The 17,872-nt window shown below is 36.5% G+C and overlaps 2 protein-coding genes across 6 annotated transcripts; one reads left to right on the top strand and one right to left on the bottom strand.

The window, feature by feature from the left end:
- Positions 1-254: 254 nt before the first annotated feature.
- Positions 255-8,534, top strand: LOC113739747 (metal transporter Nramp1-like). Of its 5 annotated transcripts, XM_072047223.1 has the most exons (15): positions 2,466-2,598; positions 3,188-3,308; positions 4,138-4,216; positions 4,301-4,341; positions 4,733-4,811; positions 4,907-5,011; positions 5,632-5,741; positions 5,899-6,080; positions 6,168-6,237; positions 6,984-7,157; positions 7,281-7,385; positions 7,528-7,659; positions 7,806-7,901; positions 8,029-8,100; positions 8,250-8,534. In XM_072047223.1, the coding sequence occupies exons 2-15, from the start codon at positions 3,195-3,197 to the stop codon at positions 8,292-8,294; spliced, it is 1,404 nt and encodes a 467-aa protein (XP_071903324.1). In that variant the 5' UTR covers positions 2,466-2,598; positions 3,188-3,194; the 3' UTR covers positions 8,295-8,534. The 5 variants fall into 5 exon arrangements, with proteins under 5 accessions (XP_027122861.1, XP_071903324.1, XP_027122862.1 ...); XM_027267060.2 differs by lacking the exon at positions 2,466-2,598 and adding an exon at positions 255-409 and having other exon boundaries at positions 8,029-8,534; XM_027267061.2 differs by having other exon boundaries at positions 2,467-2,598; positions 8,029-8,534.
- A 1,091-nt stretch (positions 8,535-9,625) lies between these two features.
- Positions 9,626-15,021, bottom strand: LOC113739746 (cinnamoyl-CoA reductase 1). The gene is made up of 5 exons (XM_027267059.2): positions 14,571-15,021; positions 14,163-14,317; positions 13,159-13,344; positions 11,615-11,967; positions 9,626-10,030 (listed from the first exon to the last, which is right to left on the bottom strand). Exons 1-5 carry the CDS (start codon positions 14,689-14,691, stop codon positions 9,847-9,849), a joined length of 999 nt encoding a protein of 332 aa, XP_027122860.1. The 5' UTR covers positions 14,692-15,021; the 3' UTR covers positions 9,626-9,846.
- Between the last annotated feature and the right edge of the window lie 2,851 nt (positions 15,022-17,872).

Here is a 17,872-nt window from a genome sequence, read left to right as displayed (position 1 = left end):
AAGATAATTAAAAAATACATTTATGACGCAAACAAAATAATACTTGAAAAAAATATTGTGTATCGAGACACATTTTGCGTGAAGTTACGTAAAGTTAATCTTCAATTATTTATCTCAAAGAGTGTGGCCGCGTATTACGCAGCGGAAAATTAGCACACGCTAAAAGGGGCATGCTGCAAGTAGTTCCGCACAAGCAGCATTTACAGTGCAGTAAAACCAGTGCACAAGGACTGCATGTACTAGAAGTCTAGAACGGAACAACTCAGGAGTCAGGACCCCTTTGGCGTTAGACTTTCACTATTTTCAGCCTCGTCGCTCCCAGAGAAGCTCTTTTCCCTTCTCTTCCCCACTCTATAAATCTTGTTGTCAACCCCGTACAATTAATTTCGAGTCTTCGCTCTTCAAAGAGGTATGTTTAGCTGTCTATAGCTCTCTCTCTCTCTCTCTCTTCACATTCCTTTCTTCTTCTTCCTCCTCTTCTTTTTCAATTCCGGGAACTTTATTACTATATTTTTTCGTTTCCTCATTGCATGTTCAATGAAATTTCTTAGGGCAACCACACTGATAAATCTAACACTCACCCTAATACTACTGCTAGTTTCTTTTCTTTTCTTCACTTTTCAATTTTGTTGGTTTAATTGACTCATCTTCGTAAACTAGTCCTTTTGGAATTTACTAGCATATTTTTTTTTCTTAAGTTGTGGATGGTTAAATATAACCGTAGAACTATCTGTAGTCATACAGTAAAACTACTTGTACAGAGCTAGGAAAATAATTCGTTCAAGAGACCGAGTAATTGTTCATAAAGAATGCAGTAGTTCAAATATTAGACAACCTTATCAGTGCACCGTGCACGAGACATAATGCTAGTAGAGATTTTTTTTTAAAAAAAAACACTCTCCCCTCGTCCTCGTTTGGAGTTTGATTGTTGCAAATTGTATTACTAGTACATAATTTTCCGTATGCAAAGCTTTAGAATTGATCATGTATTCAAATTTCGCTATGAATGTGAGAGATGCGTGGATTATATACCAATCCTGTTTATAATTTCGAAAGTATATCCTAATCCATTATGATAATTGGAGTTAGAACTCACCCAAGCATCTTTTTTACAACCCCAAAAAAGTAGTGATTGGTGGAAAAGTAAACTGTTTCCTGGTAAATTCAAGGACTATGAATGTAGTACTCGTAAAAGTAGTGGTTACCAAATCGAAACTTAAGTACCTTTTTGGCTTTTGGGCTGCAGGGTCCAGAGTTTAAATTCCATCTGTTTTGGAAAAATTTTAAAGGTGGTGACAGAGCATCATTTTGGTCTAGTTAGGTCTGTATACCTACTAGTTCCCTACATAGCTTTTTTAGATTCCCCCTTCCTATAGAATATGATAGATTAGGTTATACAAATATTATCGTTGGATAGTGTATTATTTAGATTCCCCCTGTTTGGATAGTGTATTATTTGAAATATTATTTAGAATAATTACTGTAGCACTTTTTGTGATGTGATGTATGTGAGATAAAAAGGTGGTTGAAAATATAAAAAGGTAGGTTGGAAAATGTGTCTATGATGCAAGCGAAATATTATTTGGGATAATTGAGGTATCCAAACAAACTTTACCGGCAAAAAAAATTATTTACCTGCTAGCCTCCTACACAACCTCTTTAGGCTCCCCCTCATATAGAATAGGATAGATTAGATTATACAAATATTATCGTTGTCGGTAGTAGAAACTGTAGAATAGTATTATTATTATTTTTTAGATATATTACTATTGCTCCACATTTTGCCTTTCTGAATTTTGATTGTATTCCTTCTACCCCAAGATTACAACAAAAGTAGTGAAATTTCTCACCTATCTTCACAATGGAACCTTGAACTAAAATATTTTACAAATTGCTTTGTTTCTTTCACTTTCTAATAAATATTATTTACTTAATATTGAACTTTACTTAAATATTCAATCATTTGAATTATAAGCGGAGCACAAGCTCATTTCAAAGTTTGATTGTTATACAAATTATTCGTCTACTATATAGTATTATATATTAGAATTTAAATCTTATATTCATATATATAATTTTAATTACTATACAAGTTTATTCCATTAGATGACCTGGCAAATAATAAATACCAAGCCTTAGATAGTTTTCTTTTAAACTTCTGTAATATTGATTATTGAATAAATTGATTTTTTATAACATAGAGTATTTAGTTGTCCCAAATAATTTTAAACCACCACATTATAAGTTTTGTGATAGCAAGTATTTTCTATGTTTAACCACCAGCCCAAGCCACCACCTAACTTGGTGATCGTTTGGTCCGGTGGTGGTTCAGTTCCCTCCGTGTTATCCCTGAGTCTCCTTAGGTCCGCCCCTCCTTCTTAGTGTAGAATAGATTAGATTATACAACTGTTGTCGTCTCCGAAAAAAAAAAAATATTTTCTATGTTTGACTTCTGGAGCTGACACCTAACTCTGACCTGTCTCTGTCTCTCTCCCCGATAAATCTTTGTTGCCACCCCTATACTATTCGGTTCCCCAGTTTTTTTCTGTTACCAACCCTTATTCAGTTTTCTCAAAACTAACGCGTATCTCAAGAAAGGTAGTTCACATACTCTTCTTGACATTCTTTTCGTTTCTTTCAATCCTGGAAATTTTTTAATTTTCTCGGCGTTTGATTGCATTTTCAGTGAGATTAACTGCCCTGAAAATGGTGGTTAATTTAAGAGTTAAGACTATCCTCTTTTTATTTTTTTATTTTTTTTTTATTTTTTTGGTCAACCAGTCAATTTTATCACGAGCAAAAACTAAAACCATGATCTGGGTCACGAGATTAATCCTTACCGCTTGTTCTAGAATCATGGTCGATGAATTTGCATGTTTTTGAAGATTGAGTAACTGGGTTCAATCCTTGCACCTTTGGAGAATTTTTCAAGATGGCAGCTTAAGCTTTAATGGGGTTTTCCCATTGTTTAGATATATCAGAAGTTTGTTTTCGGTTCGGTGGATTTAATTTATATGATGGAAATACTTCACAGTAATTGCGGGTGGCTTTTCAATGTTTATTTGCATGCATTGTGATTGGTGAATTTTATTCTTTTCTCATTGTTGTTCTTGGAAAAATTCAAGCTTTTATCAGTTATGTTCAATCCATTTTCTAATTTTTTTTCGTTTCACTTCCCATGAAGCAGAGGCAAGATGGCGGCTAGAACTGCTGGCCAAGGACAGTTCATGACCAGCTCTGAAAATCCGAGGCTTGCCAATGAGCCGCTCATTGATAACATTGAATATGATCAGATTGTCGTTTCTGATGTCAGTATTTCTCTCTCTTCTGTTTTTCACCAGTTTTTGGAGTTTTTATTTCCCTTTTTCATGGTTATTGTCTTCCACAACTGTAATAGGTGACAATATCATGCAGTGATGTATCATCTTAGTTTGTTTTTATTATCTGAGATTGGTTTTAGTTTTATGTCAACATGTAAATGTCTGATAAACGAAGATTTTTTTTAGTGCATAAGGAATCTTCCAAAATTATATTGCAGGAGTCGGTTGTTTTTTGTCTTTACTGTGATTTATTTTAAAAGCTGGGGTCTAGTGCAACAGACCAAGTTATCAGAATCTAAAAAGGATCCCATGGACATAAATTTCTGACTAAAAATCTCAGAATTAGAGAATGCACTCCATTTGTGGCCTTCAGCAATTGAGTTCGTGAGAGAGCACACTCAGTTGAGTAGCTAACCTTTTTCCTTGCAAAATCTGTTGATTCAAAATATCATATCTTTTGTTCAGGTTAGCCTCATTGAGCATTTATCACTGATTTTCTTCGTGCAGCATTATAAAGTGGCAGTGGCTCAGCTAATTACTGATGTATCTGATCTCTAAAATCTTAAGTAAATAAAGTCCCATTGTCTTGCTTCTTGACTTTATAGAAGTGATCATAGAAGCATAACCTTGGAGCTGCAGATATCAACTCCCATCAAATAAAATTTCACTTTGAGTTATGGTTGTTAACAGACCCATTTATAATTTTTCTGGCTTTTGGTTTGCTATTTCTCTTCATCACTGAATATGATAATTGAAGTGCTGTGTAATATGAAATATAGATACTTGATTGGAGGCTTTTCCAATTTTCAATCTGCAGAAGAAAAGCTGGAGGAACTTTTTTGCCTATTTGGGTCCTGGATTTCTTGTTTCTATTGCCTACATTGATCCAGGAAACTGTAAGACTTCGCCATGTGTTTTGTTTCATGCTAATGGAGATATTGCCGCACATCATGACCCTTATTTTGTGATTTGGTTTACAGTTCAAACTGATCTGCAGTCAGGAGCCCAATACAAGTATGGGGTGCGTATTGTCCTGTTTTGTCTTAGTCCATCCAACTTAAAGTCTATCTTGAACATGTGTTGGGAAGTCTTGATTCTGTTGGCATCAGATACTTTTGCTTGTCCCATATTGAAAGAGCAATAACTTCCTCTATTTGGTCCCCTTAGACTTCTATAATTTAAAGAAAATCCAATTGAATGGACGAGGGACATTGATTAGCTTTCTTGTTTTTGTGGATTGCGTCGAATAATGAGCTCAAAAGTAGGATTGCCATTGAACATTGTTCTACAATTTTGGTTGGCGAGCCACCAAACAAAAGCTTTGCCTTCACAAGAGTTTTTCTACATCTACCCATGAGTAACTAAAGAAGATTCTGTTCCACTTCTTCAGACCTTCTCTTAATATTTTACAGTTACTTTGGATCATATTACTGGCATCAATTGCAGCTCTCATAATCCAATCTCTAGCAGCAAATTTGGGTGTTGTTACAGGTATTCTATTGGTCTACCATATGTATTTCCGCTACCATCATCTTTCAGATTTGATTGTAACCTTGGCTAGTTTGGATCACTTTATACTATTTTAGGAAAGCATTTAGCAGAACACTGTAGAAAAGAGTATCCAAAGGTGGCCAATATCATCTTGTGGATTCTTGCTGAAATTGCTATTGTTGCATGTGATATTCCTGAAGGTAGGTATTCAGTTTTTGTTTATTTTACTTAATTCATCTTGGCAGTGATATCATGCTCTCAGTATTGTTATATTACTTCCACCCTTCTTTTCTGGAGCTATTCAGCTTTAGTGTGTGAGTTGGCTGAGCACAACTTATGATTGGATTGTGGGTATTGTTGATTGACTAATTTGGAAAACATTATAGGCATTTAGAAAGAAAACTCAGCACCATATAACATATTTTCCATATTCAAATTCTCATTGTGTGTTCACTTAAAGGAGGAGCAGGGGTGGAAAGGATGCGGTAAGTGACTTGTCAAGGACTACAATCTGATTGTTCTACAAAATCAATTTTCTATCTTCAATGGAGAACCAACATGTGGCAATTAGAAAGTGGGGTTTATCATCAAAAACTGGTTTCTTGGGCTTGCATGAGTATCATATTTTATTTTATATTTATTCAGAGGAATGATGATGTTATGTTGGTTTAACATCCTCATCCTGAAATTTGGCAGAGTATAATATCATTATGATAGAATTTAATCTTCTCCTTATCTGTGACTTTCTTTGAAGACATAAACTGTGTGAGTGGCTCTCAATAAATTTCAGTGCTAACTCTGTTACTTTTTCTTATACTAGTGATAGGGACGGCATTTGCATTAAACATGCTCTTCAAAATTCCTATATGGTGTGGCGTGCTAATCACAGGGCTCAGTACTTTGGTTTTGCTATTGTTACAGCAATACGGGGTACTAAAGCTATTCTTAATAATTTTGAGGTTTTTGAACTTACTAGGAAAGATGAATTTGAGTTGTAATTCGAAGAAGTTATGGTTTAATCAAGAATTTGCACCTTAATCCTAGCATACAGTTACTGCAGTATTAATTAATTCCAACCATTATACAGGTCAGAAAACTTGAGATCTTTATTGCTTTGTTGGTGCTTATCATGGCCGCATGCTTCTTTGTGGAGCTTGGCTATGCAAAACCCAAATCTTCAGAGGTTCTTTATGGACTTTTTGTTCCGCAGCTCAAGGGAAGTGGTGCCACTAAACTAGCCATTTCATTGCTTGGTGCTATGGTTATGCCGTGAGTGTTTAGCATGTTAGCTAATTTGACAATGAAATGACTCATGCTAATGCACATTATAACAGTAATTAACTTTCCTTCTTGCAGGCATAATCTGTTCCTCCATTCTGCTTTGGTCTTATCTAGGAAAATTCCACGATCAGTTTCTGGCATCAATGTAATTTTCATCTCCAAATGACTATAATTTCAACTTATGTATTTATTCATTATTTTCAACTAGCACATGCAAGTAAGTGAAATCATTTAGTTCTTTTGACACTAGCTTGATTATTCTAAATTTCAACAGGTATTTTGATCATGAAATGATGTTTTGATGCTGTTACTGGATATGAGGTTTTAAATATTCTAGTAATGCCAGTGCTATATGCTTACCATGTTAAGAGAATATATAGGATTTATAGAAATTTTTAATTCAACAAACATTACATCCCAGAAATTGCATTACTAGCCCATTCCACTGCTACATGTTTTTGCCTTTACTTACCCGGATGTTTCTTGTAATTACTTCAAAATCAAGTTGAAAACGATGAGGTCTATTTAGTACAAAGCTGAGTCTCTTATCAAATCAATCTAAAACTACGGGCTACCACATTCTGTCTACTTTTGATTTTCTTGACAATCAGTCATCCAAATTAAGATGTTTTGGTAAAGCATGGGCATATCTTATATGCGAGGTCTTTTTCTTAAGCTTGGATCAAGTTCATCCATAGCTACTCCAGTGATGAAGATTTAAAATTTGTTCTGACCAATGCAGTTGATCTTTTGAGCCTAAGATGAATGATAATTCCATTTGGACTAAGTACCATCAATCCACTACTTTTGCCGTTTGAAGTGCAATTACCGAAGCACTTCTATTACTTTTCATTTCTTCACATAATTTTGAATTATTTGTATTGTCTACAGGAGGCTTGCAGATTTTATCTGCTAGAAAGCGGGTTTGCCCTAATGGTGGCCTTCCTCATTAATGTATCGGTCATCTCAGTAAGTGGTGCAGTTTGCAATTCCCCAGATCTGAACCCAGAAGATGAGCAGAATTGTCAAGACTTGGATTTGAACAAAGCATCATTCTTACTTAAAGTATGTTTCGTGGTTTGAAAGATAAACGGTACACATGATTGCGAGTATATGTTGACTGCAATTACCATCAAATTATCGTGATTTCATGACCCCGGTTTCTATCATTTTCTTTGTTACCTGTAGCATGTTTTAGGAAGTTGGAGCTCCAAGGTATTTGCAATTGCTTTGCTTGCATCGGGCCAAAGTTCTACAATCACTGGAACATATGCAGGGCAATATGTTATGCAAGTCAGTTGCACTTTTTTTTTTATATGTTAAACAATTTTATTGTCGCTTTTCTGTTTTATAATGGAAGCATATGGATGGCAGTAAAGTGCAAGAGTTGTTCTTTATGGTAGAGAACTATATGTTTCTTATCTCATATTTGCAGGGATTCCTTGACTTGCAAATGAAACCGTGGATTCGGAACTTCTTGACTCGATGCTTAGCTATAGTCCCCAGTCTAATTGTGGCACTGATTGGAGGCTCTGCTGGTGCTGGAAATCTTATTATTATAGCATCGGTATGGTATCCTTTCCTTGTAGTCTTCAACACATGTACTTGCTATTTTCTCCTTTTTGGTGAACACCCAATTTTGTAGGTCATGCTGATAGATCGTTGAATAACAGAAGTTGTGGTTAAACTACTTTTCTTTATCGTTCTTTGCAGATGATCCTGTCATTTGAACTTCCGTTTGCACTCATCCCACTTCTCAAGTTCACAAGTAGCAAGACTAAGATGGGAATGCATGCAAACTCTATTTGGGTAAGAGGCTGAGAGCTAGCTTTCTGTTTATGGGTTTGCTGATACATATGCAGCCTATGCGATCTAAGGTACGGTAATATCAGCTTTAAGAACATCACATCACATTGCTGCCTTTTGTTGTGCACAGATCTCTGCAGCAACTTGGATTATTGGCTCCCTGATAATGGGCATAAACATCTACTATTTGGCAGAGAAGTTGGTAACAACTCTTACTCATAGCCATTTAAGGGTTGTTGGCATTGTATTCTGTGGAGTACTAGGATTTTCGGCCGTGTTAGTTTATTTGGCTGGTATCCTATACTTGGTCGTGCGCAAGACTAAGAAAGTTGACATTCTTCTACCCGAAAGTTTGCAGATGGCAAACGAGTCGGGCAATCCATCAGTTCTGCCTAGGGAGGATATAGTAAACATGCAATTGCCTCAGACGAGGACTACTTCGGATGATGACTAAAAAAGTACTCCGTATAGATATCGTAGGCGAGGCAGAAGTAGGGGAAAGTTTCTGTTTTCAGTTCCAAATAAACGATAGCTAGTTCAAGTAGCTGTTTTACACAGAATGTTACCCCATTTTTCTGTTGATTTTAAGTGACTTGACTTTGTCTTTCCAATGCTCACGTGGACTAATAATTTTCACACAGTGGCTTATTCTAAATTGACAACATTCATTCGTCTCGAATGTTTTTTTTTTTTTTTTTTTTTTGTAACATTAGAGGGCAGCACAAGCTCAAGTGCTGAAGTAGCAAAAGGATCAGCACAGAATTTGGGAAAAGGGGTTAGGCATTGCCATATAAGTGGATCTATGTGATAGCAAAAAGATAATTGCATTGATTTAAGCATGATGAGATGTTAAAGAAAAAGTGAAAAACACAACACTTTGTGAGGTATTCTGTGCATTCGGAGGATTCCACGAGTTTCCCTGGGTCTATTCATCTATTGGGGTGGTTGGGTGTAAGATTTTATATTGGTTAATTTTCTGACCAAAGTTTGTGGCAGGATTTTAGTGATGTAAACGTGATGGAATCTAAACCAAGTATTTTCCTGGTTTGGGATGAATATAAAATATTGGTCCAAGAAAAAGCAAATGCTGGAGAGTCTATTCATAATTCTGGTGTTTTGAACTGATAGGGCTCACAGTGGTGTAAGTGTAACCCACCCATTGTTCCCATTGTTCTGTTCTGGGCTAATGACAGACAGCGAGCTCTATTGCTTCTGCAGTGTGTGTGTGTGTGTGTGGTCAAACTAGTCAAACCAGAGATTTTGTCAAACAGTAGCAAGGTTGGCAAAAACACGACCCTTGTGATGTATAGGATCGATTGTTGTTGGTCTGTTTATTAGATGACCGACAAGTGTTCAGACCATAGTCCATACGCACGAAAAACTACTACTTGGCTTGCACTATTCCCTAGTACAATCGACGATCGTTTTCACTTTTCACACTAGAAAGTCATTGGGTGACTTTGCCCATCATCATTTCCAGATCATTCATGCATAAAAGTATAAAACTGTTACTAGCAGACGTTCTGGATATTGTAAGTATACGTGACCGTATGAATGTTTTGCACGTAGCATACAGTGGACAAGTCGTCCTGATTTAATACTACCATATCTTTTTCCCCTCGCTAAAACGTGCAAGATTTTTAATCATCTATCCAGACTTTTTATGCCAGAAACAGTTGTCCGAGTGATTGGAAGAACCAAGAACAGTAAAAAGTAGATACTATAAATTAAGCCAGAAACTATATGTATATATCTTAGGTAGTAAAGACTTCACAACGGGTACGGAAATCTGGAGCGCAAATACTACTACCTTAAGCATTCTGGTTCACAAGCAACGGATTTGGATTGCAACCTTCAACATTCTTTATACTTCTACTGCTTCTTCTTCTTTAATGATAAAAAGCTAACATTTTGATATCAATAGCAATCAGAATACGAGAGAGTCAGACTAGTAGTGAATTTTAATGGGCTCATCATTCCGAGTGGGGAGGGGTATCTGGCCCTTCTCCTGAAGGCTTTTAACCGTCTCATATAGGCACTGTTTCACCGGTGTGAATTCAAACCCCAAATCCTTGAGCTTCTGATTTGTGAACTTGTAAGCTTTTGCTCTTGGTCTTGTTTCATCGGAGCACCTGTTCATCCATACAAACCGTTTGCACGATGAAATGAGACCTCAGTTCACAAACTAATAAGTCAACATCTCAAATCAAGATGATATAAAAAATGTACAGCAGATTCAAGATGTCTCTATTTTATGATCTCATCCTAGTCACTGCATGGTTGGCAATAACGTATGAGACCAAAACAATGACGAGCAGAAGATGAAATTAGCACATACTAGTCTATTATTGTGGATGCAAATTTGAAATCCATACGTGTATTCTTCAAACCACAAAAAAAAAAAAAAAAAAAAACCCCACATGCGTACTCAATTCAAAAAGAAAATTTGTGTAGTAACTAGCATCAGATTGGACAGAACTTTCATGCGCAAGTGAAACAAGAATTAATACATCTCATGCGAGGAGCAAAATTGTTCTTTCCCTACACTTGGATATCAAAATAGGGCCACTAAGCATTAAGACAGAACTAGATTTTCTTGGACAAGAACGAGATTAGACCCCATGACATAGATCGAAAGGGATACGTTTTCAACCATGGCAAGCCACAAAACACAAGGCCCCGGTAGGTAGAGATGTATGCAGATAACAAACGACTCGTGGTCGTGGCGGTAGGTGAGGTCTCTTTCTTTATCATTTTTAATAAGGAGGATGACTGCCAATTATGCCTTCGTCTAATGATTTGATACACAACTTACTTTTGCCTGTCATAGTAGGTTACCTAAACCACTTTACGTGAAGGAGCTTCCAAGTTCCTCCAGCCCACAAACCAGCAACGAAAAAAGATAATTGAATAAGAAAGGGTTGGTGTGTACTCATTCTTGTTATAGTACCAATTCAAGTTAAAATCAATTCAAATTGATTGTATAATAAAGAGGAAGTTCTTAACATATTGTCAAAGCGAGTGGATTGCTTTTCTGATTCTAAAAACTATCAGAAATTCCAAACATGAGCTTATTTTGGGTTTTCATTCAGAGCCACAAGATTATTATATGTACTGTATTGATCTCTAAAATATAGTTTATGCTAATATATTGTGCATAACTTGTGCTCCCTAATCCGTTTACAACACCATTGGAGATGACAAATAAATGAATCTCCCCCACTCCCCACACCCAAAAAGAATAATAATAATAATAAAGCCTCTTCTTACACATGCGTCCCAAAAAAAAAAAACTATTTCCATCCTCCAAAAGCTAAAACTTTTTTGGTTTGGTGAAATTGAGAAGCCAAATCACCGGCCATTTTGAGGGAAACAATTACCTATCACTGGAGAAGCAAAATCTTTGACATAAAGTTGGGTAAAGACTACAAAAAGAATGTTGCGGAAACAGAAAGATATCAATCAAATTAGTAAACAAGAAATCGCCGTCATTTTTCAAATAGTAACTCTTTTTTTTTATTTCTTATTTTTGGGTGTAAACCATTTCACCTAACATTAGTCAAACGGCCACCAAATTAATTTGTGGGCTCATTAATTTTCTACAGCATAAATTTGATTTACCACTTCCGCTTTTCTGGGTTTTACATAAAAAGTAATGAATAATGTTACAGTGAGTTGGAGTAGAATCAGAATGATTGAGCAGCAAGTGAACTTACTTGGTTGGAATTGGGTACTCCGGAAAGAGTTTGGCCAAGATTTCAACCACTTCACCACGATGAAGAACGCTCTCGGCGCAGAGGTATCTCCCAGATGCCGAGGGAGTCTCGTAGATAAGAACGTGTGCCAATGCAACATCCTTAACGTGCACGTAGGCCTGCACAGAGTTGGCATAAGTCTTTGCAGATCCAGTCAAGTATTTGAGGATATGAAGAATACTGGCATTCACGGTCGGTTGCAACAATGGTCCCAACACCAGCACCGGGTTGATCACCACCAAATCCACCCCTTTCTCCTTGGCTTCGTCCCATGCTGCTTTTTCTGCCACAGCTTTCCCGTAGCAATACCAATTCTGCACGTACCATCATCAATTAGCATCAACCTTGTAGGATCATCACTAATGGTTTGGACTATGTGTCGGTCACCGGCAAAAGTTTTCTACCATCTTTTTGCTATCTTGTTACAATTTTGCAATACCGTCATTCTCTCTATTCAATGTACAAGGGCAAGGTAGAATTACAAAATCTGGTTCTAGCTATACGTAAGATCCAAAAGGGATCACTGTTCATAAAATTGTGACAGATCCCAGTAAAAATTCAACGGAATATTTTAAGGGCAGCCAGGTTAAGTTGGCAACTTTGGAAGCTGCTCACCTACACGAAAAGCACAAATGATGTGTGTAATGAGTTATGTCACATTTCTATATACTTGTTCATCGCATGATCAAGCATCAAGCTTTTGTTGGGCGGTATATTCAACATTCCCCACCTAAATTAAGTGTTCGAGTCCACGTTAAAGAACAAAATAAATGACTTGCAAGGTTCTTCTTCTTGTATGGAGGGAGTATCAGGAGGGGCAAATGGTGGAAGGAAACTCAAGCAGAACTGCAAAGTTAGGGAGGGAAGAGCTGAGTACTTGGAAAGAACCAAAGAAGGCATGGGTGAAGATCAATTCTGATGCAGCAGTGCATCAAAACAAGGAGAGAGCAGGTTGGGGATTGGTGGCAAGGACGTGGCAGAAGGAATTGGTTGGAGCTTGGGCAGTACCAGGCATGAGCTGTTCAACTCCAAAGATGGAGGAAGCACTGGCTTTAAGATCAGCAATGCTGGTGGCTAAACAACAAGGGTGGCGGAGGGTAGAATTTGAGTCTGATTGCAAGAATGTTATTGATAGAGTTACAAATGGGGGGGATGATGTAGAAATTGCTGCTGTGCTCTCAGATATAAACAGTCTGAAGCTTAGTTTTTATGAATGTTGCTTTTCCTTCACTAGAAGGGAAAACAACTCTGTTAGTCATTCTTTAGCAAAGTTTGCTATAAATCTGAAAGAAACTGCTGAATGGAAGTCAGACTTCCCAGCATGGTTGCTTGAGTTGGTTCAGGCGGATAATAGGGGCAGTTGCTCCAACAATTGTAATCTGTTTTAGTTTCATGAATGAAATGTTGCCGTTTTGAGAAAAAAAAAAAAAGGTTCTTCTTCTTGTCTCCTAGTATTTAATGGACTAATGCTATAAATGTAGCAGATAAGATGAGTTGCAGCAAACCTTAGTATTCTTGCAGAATTCAAGATCACTCCAACAACTCTCGTCCACAACTTTTTCAGGTTCCCTGTTGGGGTCCATGTAGACCGCACCAATTGATGAGGTGAAAACCATCCGCCGGACCTTGGCCTCAGCAGCTGCGTTGATCACATTTTTGGTCCCAATCACCGCTGGCTCCACCATTTGTTCCTTTATGAGTTTATTCCATCATCATTATTACAATTATTAAAGGCATCAAAAATAAAACTATAGTACTATTGAATTTCCTCTAGCGTCATGCATACGCATTTGCCCCTCGCCCCTTCCCAAAATAAATAAATAAAAAAAAAATTGCCCGTGGTTGGTGGGATCCATGGAGAGTTACAGGCTACCGGTAATGTGAATGTCAAAAAAGAAATATATGGTGCTGGGCAGGTGCTCTGTTACTTAGCATCATGCCACCAACTAAAGATAAACAAAAGATATGTTCAAAAATAATAATAATAATAATAATAATAAACAAGAAGTAGGGCCCTTCACCAAACCCAACTCAAAATTATATTCTAAATTTTGCTTTTTTTTTTTAAATCTAAGAAATGCTAAGGCCCTGTTTGGATTGCGATTTTCCTCAGAAAAATTATTACGTTTTCCGTGACCACATCTCCTTATCACCTTTTTACCTCACGTATATCAAATTGTTACAATAATTTTTCTACAAAAAAATCCAGAAAAATGCAATCCGAACGGGACCTAATTATTTCCAATTATTTCAGGGCCATAAAGTTTGTGATCTTGCTTTTCGCCCAAAAAAAAAAAGGTTTTAATCTTGCATACTAGTATTAGCTACCGAGAAAATTTGTAAAAATATGCTATTGCTGTCCATAGCGATGATTGCAATCGCTTTCTTTCACTTTCTCACCAACATTGAAAAGATCAAAGGGTGGTTGGTGACTGGTGAGTAGGAGTCGATTCCTGATGAGATACAGACATGCAGTATAAGATACCATGATCCACAACTTTGAACTTACCGGATCATCCGTAACGGGTGAAGCAGTGTGGAAAACCCCATCACAGCCTTTGATGGCTTCACGTAAACTCTGATAATCAAGAAGGTCAGCTCTGCATAGTGTCAATCTCTCTTTTGCTCCTTCTAGCTCCCGCAAGTGACCATTCTTCGCATCATCTACACTTAATACAAAACAAAAAATTTGGAAAAAAAAAAAAAAACATAGGTGGACCTAACATTTTGATAACCATACTGGCTGTTGACATGTTCATGCACTCAAGAATTCCCTCCTCCAGTAATGGAAAGACATGATCAATAATTTAGCAACCAGCCATGTAAAAAAATCATTTTTTTTCCCGTCTAAGAAAAGATGAAAACCATAACACGCAAGTATACAAAGTCAAGAGGAGGGAATGATATTTGATCTTACCAGGGTTTCTAACAGTTCCTCTAACAGTGTAGCCTTTTTCAAGGAGGAGCTTAACTATCCAGGAAGCGATGTATCCACCGGCGCCAGTGACACAGACGACTTGGCCGGAAACTGAAGGCATGCTTCTGACCTGGTTTTTCTTTTCTTTTCTTTTCTTTTTGGTTTAGGTGAGACGTGAGGTTGGTAAGTAATGAGAAGATTTCTGCGCGCGAGAACAAAATTTCTTCTGCAATGAAAGGCAAAGGAGAGACCCAAAGTACAGAAAAAGGCTGTGATTCAAGTGGAATTTATAGTGCGAAAAATAACGTTCACTGGCTCACCTACCACACTCGAGTAAAGAAAAAAAATTAGAAATAGTAATATAAAAGGAAAATGGTGATAGATATTAGATAAACAGAAATTCCTGAAAGAAGAGGCCAGAGAGGGACAAGTGGGTTGGTTATAAAAGATTAAATTAAACTGCTGGTGATTTTCCGGATATATGTATAGACAGGTCGAGTTAATTAAATAAGTAACAAAACTAAGGAAAATATATTAGGATTCCAGAGGTGGTTGGATGATGAAAGTCTACTTCATTCGTTGTAGGGCCTTCTTTTATCAAGTTTTTTGGTAGGCCTTCTTGTATACGTTGTGACGAGTGTATATAAGATTTACTCTTTTGTAATGGATTAATCTTTTCTATACTGAAAGTGTATGCATTGTCAGCGTTGGATAAATGACAACTATGTAAAATTTGAATTTGAAATTCAACTTTTGCATACATGTCATGAATCCAACGATGATAATGTATACACTGTCAGTTTATATAAGATTTACTCTTTTGTAATGAATTAATCTTTTCTACATTGAAAGTGTTTACACTCTCAGTATCGGATGAATGACAACTATACAAAATTTGAATTCAGCGTCGGATGAATGACAATCATGCAAAATTTGAATTTGAAATTCAATTTTTGCATACATATCATGAATTCAACGGTGATAGTATATACACTGTCAGTGTATATAAGATTTACTCTTTTGTAATAATAGAAATGACAAAGATTATCAAATATCCAGCCTTCTTTTATCAAGTCTTTTGGTAAGCCTTCCTGTACTTGTATATACTGTCAGTGTATATAAAATTTATTCTTTTATAATAGATTAATCTTTCCTATACTGACAGTGTATACACTGTCAGCGTTTGATGAATGATAACTATGCAAAATTTGAATTTGAAATTCAACTTTTGCACACATGTCATGAATCCAACGGTGATAGTGTATACACTGTCAGTGTATATAAGATTTACTTTTTTGTAATGGATTAATTTTTCTACATTGAAAGTGTTTACACCGTCAGCGTCGGATGAATGACAACTATGCAAAATTTGAATTTGAAATTCAATTTTTACATACATATCATGAATTCAACGGTGATAATGTATACACCGTCAGTATATATAAGATTTACTCTTTTGTAATAATAGAAATGACAAAGAATATCAAATATCCAGCCAGGTTACGAGTTACAACAGTTGAGGGCAGAGAAATTCTAGAACCAATTAGGCAAAGCAAGCCAAGCCCATCATTTTTTGGTTATGCACACAAATAAAAATTAATGGTACAAAACGTTTCTACTTGCATAGGGTTTGCATTAAACATCTTTCCTAACGTGGATAAAACAGTCCGACCATTGGCCAATAGTAGCGTATTAGTTTTCATCCTGTATGTGTATGGAATCAGAAGTTTGAATCCTGGCACATTAATCAATCATGGGGTTTAAGACCACTCCCTAGAATGCTGCCCAAAACTCCTAATTGATGCAACTCTGACAAATCAAAAGACCCAATTGGAATTCTAGATATAAACAGAAGTTATTGCCTTCGCTTTCACTAGTTTGTTCATAAACAGAAGTATTATTTTTCTTCCGTTATCAAGAATCAAGATTACGGCAGTCACAGAAGACCATAACGAGAGGATCCTATTATTGCCTTGCATGTCCAGCCCAGTTTTAGTGCTTAACCTTATATTTCAATTACGCTAAACTTCTTTGATTCAATGCTTTGTATCAGCTTCCATATCTCTCATACGCAAAGCACTTTTGCCTTAATCTGATGTAAATCATCACAAATCTTTCTCATAGTAAGACGGCAAATATTGGGTTAAGAGGGTGTCTCGCAGGCTATTTTCCTTGCAGTAATAGTTGTTGTAGCAAAAAGAAATGTTGTGCACTGAATTTATTCACAAATATGTGACATGTAAACATTGCTGACGGGTTTAAAGTAGACAACATGCTTCTTAATTTACTTCCACACAAGGAAAAAATTTTAAAAAAGAAATTTGGACGAGAGAAATGAAGAATCAAGTTCTTGAACATAACCTAGAAGTCTAAATTTAGGTTACTAGATTTAGGTAGGGGGATTTGGTAAACAGTTATGAATAATCGTAAGAAATGGGTGTCAAAATTAATAACACCTATACCTATTGTTCGGCATCCTGCAATGGCAATGAAAGTGCTAGTTTTGCCCTTATCATTCCACGCTTACTATTTGAATCTCAAATCGATTAGTTCATTGACTGAATGAAATCTATCCCGGTTCTAAGCCAAACAGAATCATTAAGACTCATACTCGTAGTGGAATTTAATGATTCTAATACAAGAGTACCCATATGTGAACTCTACTTGAGAGTCAAACGGTACCAACTTTTATCTTCCCACCGTTAATTTGTTCCTTCTATTTCTTATTACTTCGGCTGCAAGAGAAAAAAATTCAAACCGCGTGACCGGTTCACTCCTTTCCAAATGCATTTGATTGAAATACTTCACCAACTCTGTGTTCAATCGACATAAGAAGTCTGCATTTGGCATTTCTTTCATATCTGTGAATGACTTGGTCCTCAAAAAATGGTCATTTTCGATGACCTCTTAACCGGCTTCTCAAGTCAATTGAAGAACATCAGACGAAACAAACGCTTACAACAGCCCCCTCTTATCCATAGCACTTGGACTAAACTCGAACCGAATCAGTTTGCCAATTTTGAAAATTACGTACGTTCTTGTGCTAGCTGATCGATGTTTTCTTAATGTAAGATTACTGGTTAAGAAAAGAAGGGCAAAAGAAACGGGGAAATTTTTTTTTTTTTTTTGTAGTTGCTACCTTCTTTGACGAACACCAATCACCTGTTTCTGACATTTCAATTTCAACTGTATCGTGACAATCAGACAGCAAAGGCTAGAGGGTTTTAGTTGGAAACTGGTGCAAAATTTGGCTTTCACATTCAATAAACTAGGAATCCAGTGTTCTGGTTTAAAACTAATTA

The sequence above is a fragment of the Coffea arabica genome, chromosome 4e (genome assembly GCF_036785885.1).
Source record: "Coffea arabica cultivar ET-39 chromosome 4e, Coffea Arabica ET-39 HiFi, whole genome shotgun sequence".
In the NCBI taxonomy this organism is placed as follows: Eukaryota; Viridiplantae; Streptophyta; class Magnoliopsida; order Gentianales; family Rubiaceae; genus Coffea; species Coffea arabica.
This window is presented reverse-complemented; position numbering and strand designations above follow the sequence as displayed.

Excerpts from the sequence above, each read along its gene's own strand:
- LOC113739747 (XM_027267060.2), top strand. The coding sequence starts at position 3,195 with ATGGCGGCTAGAACTGCTGGCCAAGGACAGTTCATGACCAGCTCTGAA. Across the intron at positions 5,742-5,898 it reads TATTGTTACAGCAATACGGG|GTCAGAAAACTTGAGATCTT; the intron begins GTACTAAAGCTA and ends ACCATTATACAG. Across the intron at positions 7,386-7,527 it reads CAGGGCAATATGTTATGCAA|GGATTCCTTGACTTGCAAAT; the intron begins GTCAGTTGCACT and ends TCATATTTGCAG.
- LOC113739746 (XM_027267059.2), bottom strand. The coding sequence starts at position 14,691 with ATGCCTTCAGTTTCCGGCCAAGTCGTCTGTGTCACTGGCGCCGGTGGA. Across the intron at positions 14,318-14,570 it reads AGGAACTGTTAGAAACCCTG|ATGATGCGAAGAATGGTCAC; the intron begins GTAAGATCAAAT and ends TATTAAGTGTAG. Across the intron at positions 13,345-14,162 it reads CACCCGTTACGGATGATCCG|GAACAAATGGTGGAGCCAGC; the intron begins GTAAGTTCAAAG and ends AAACTCATAAAG.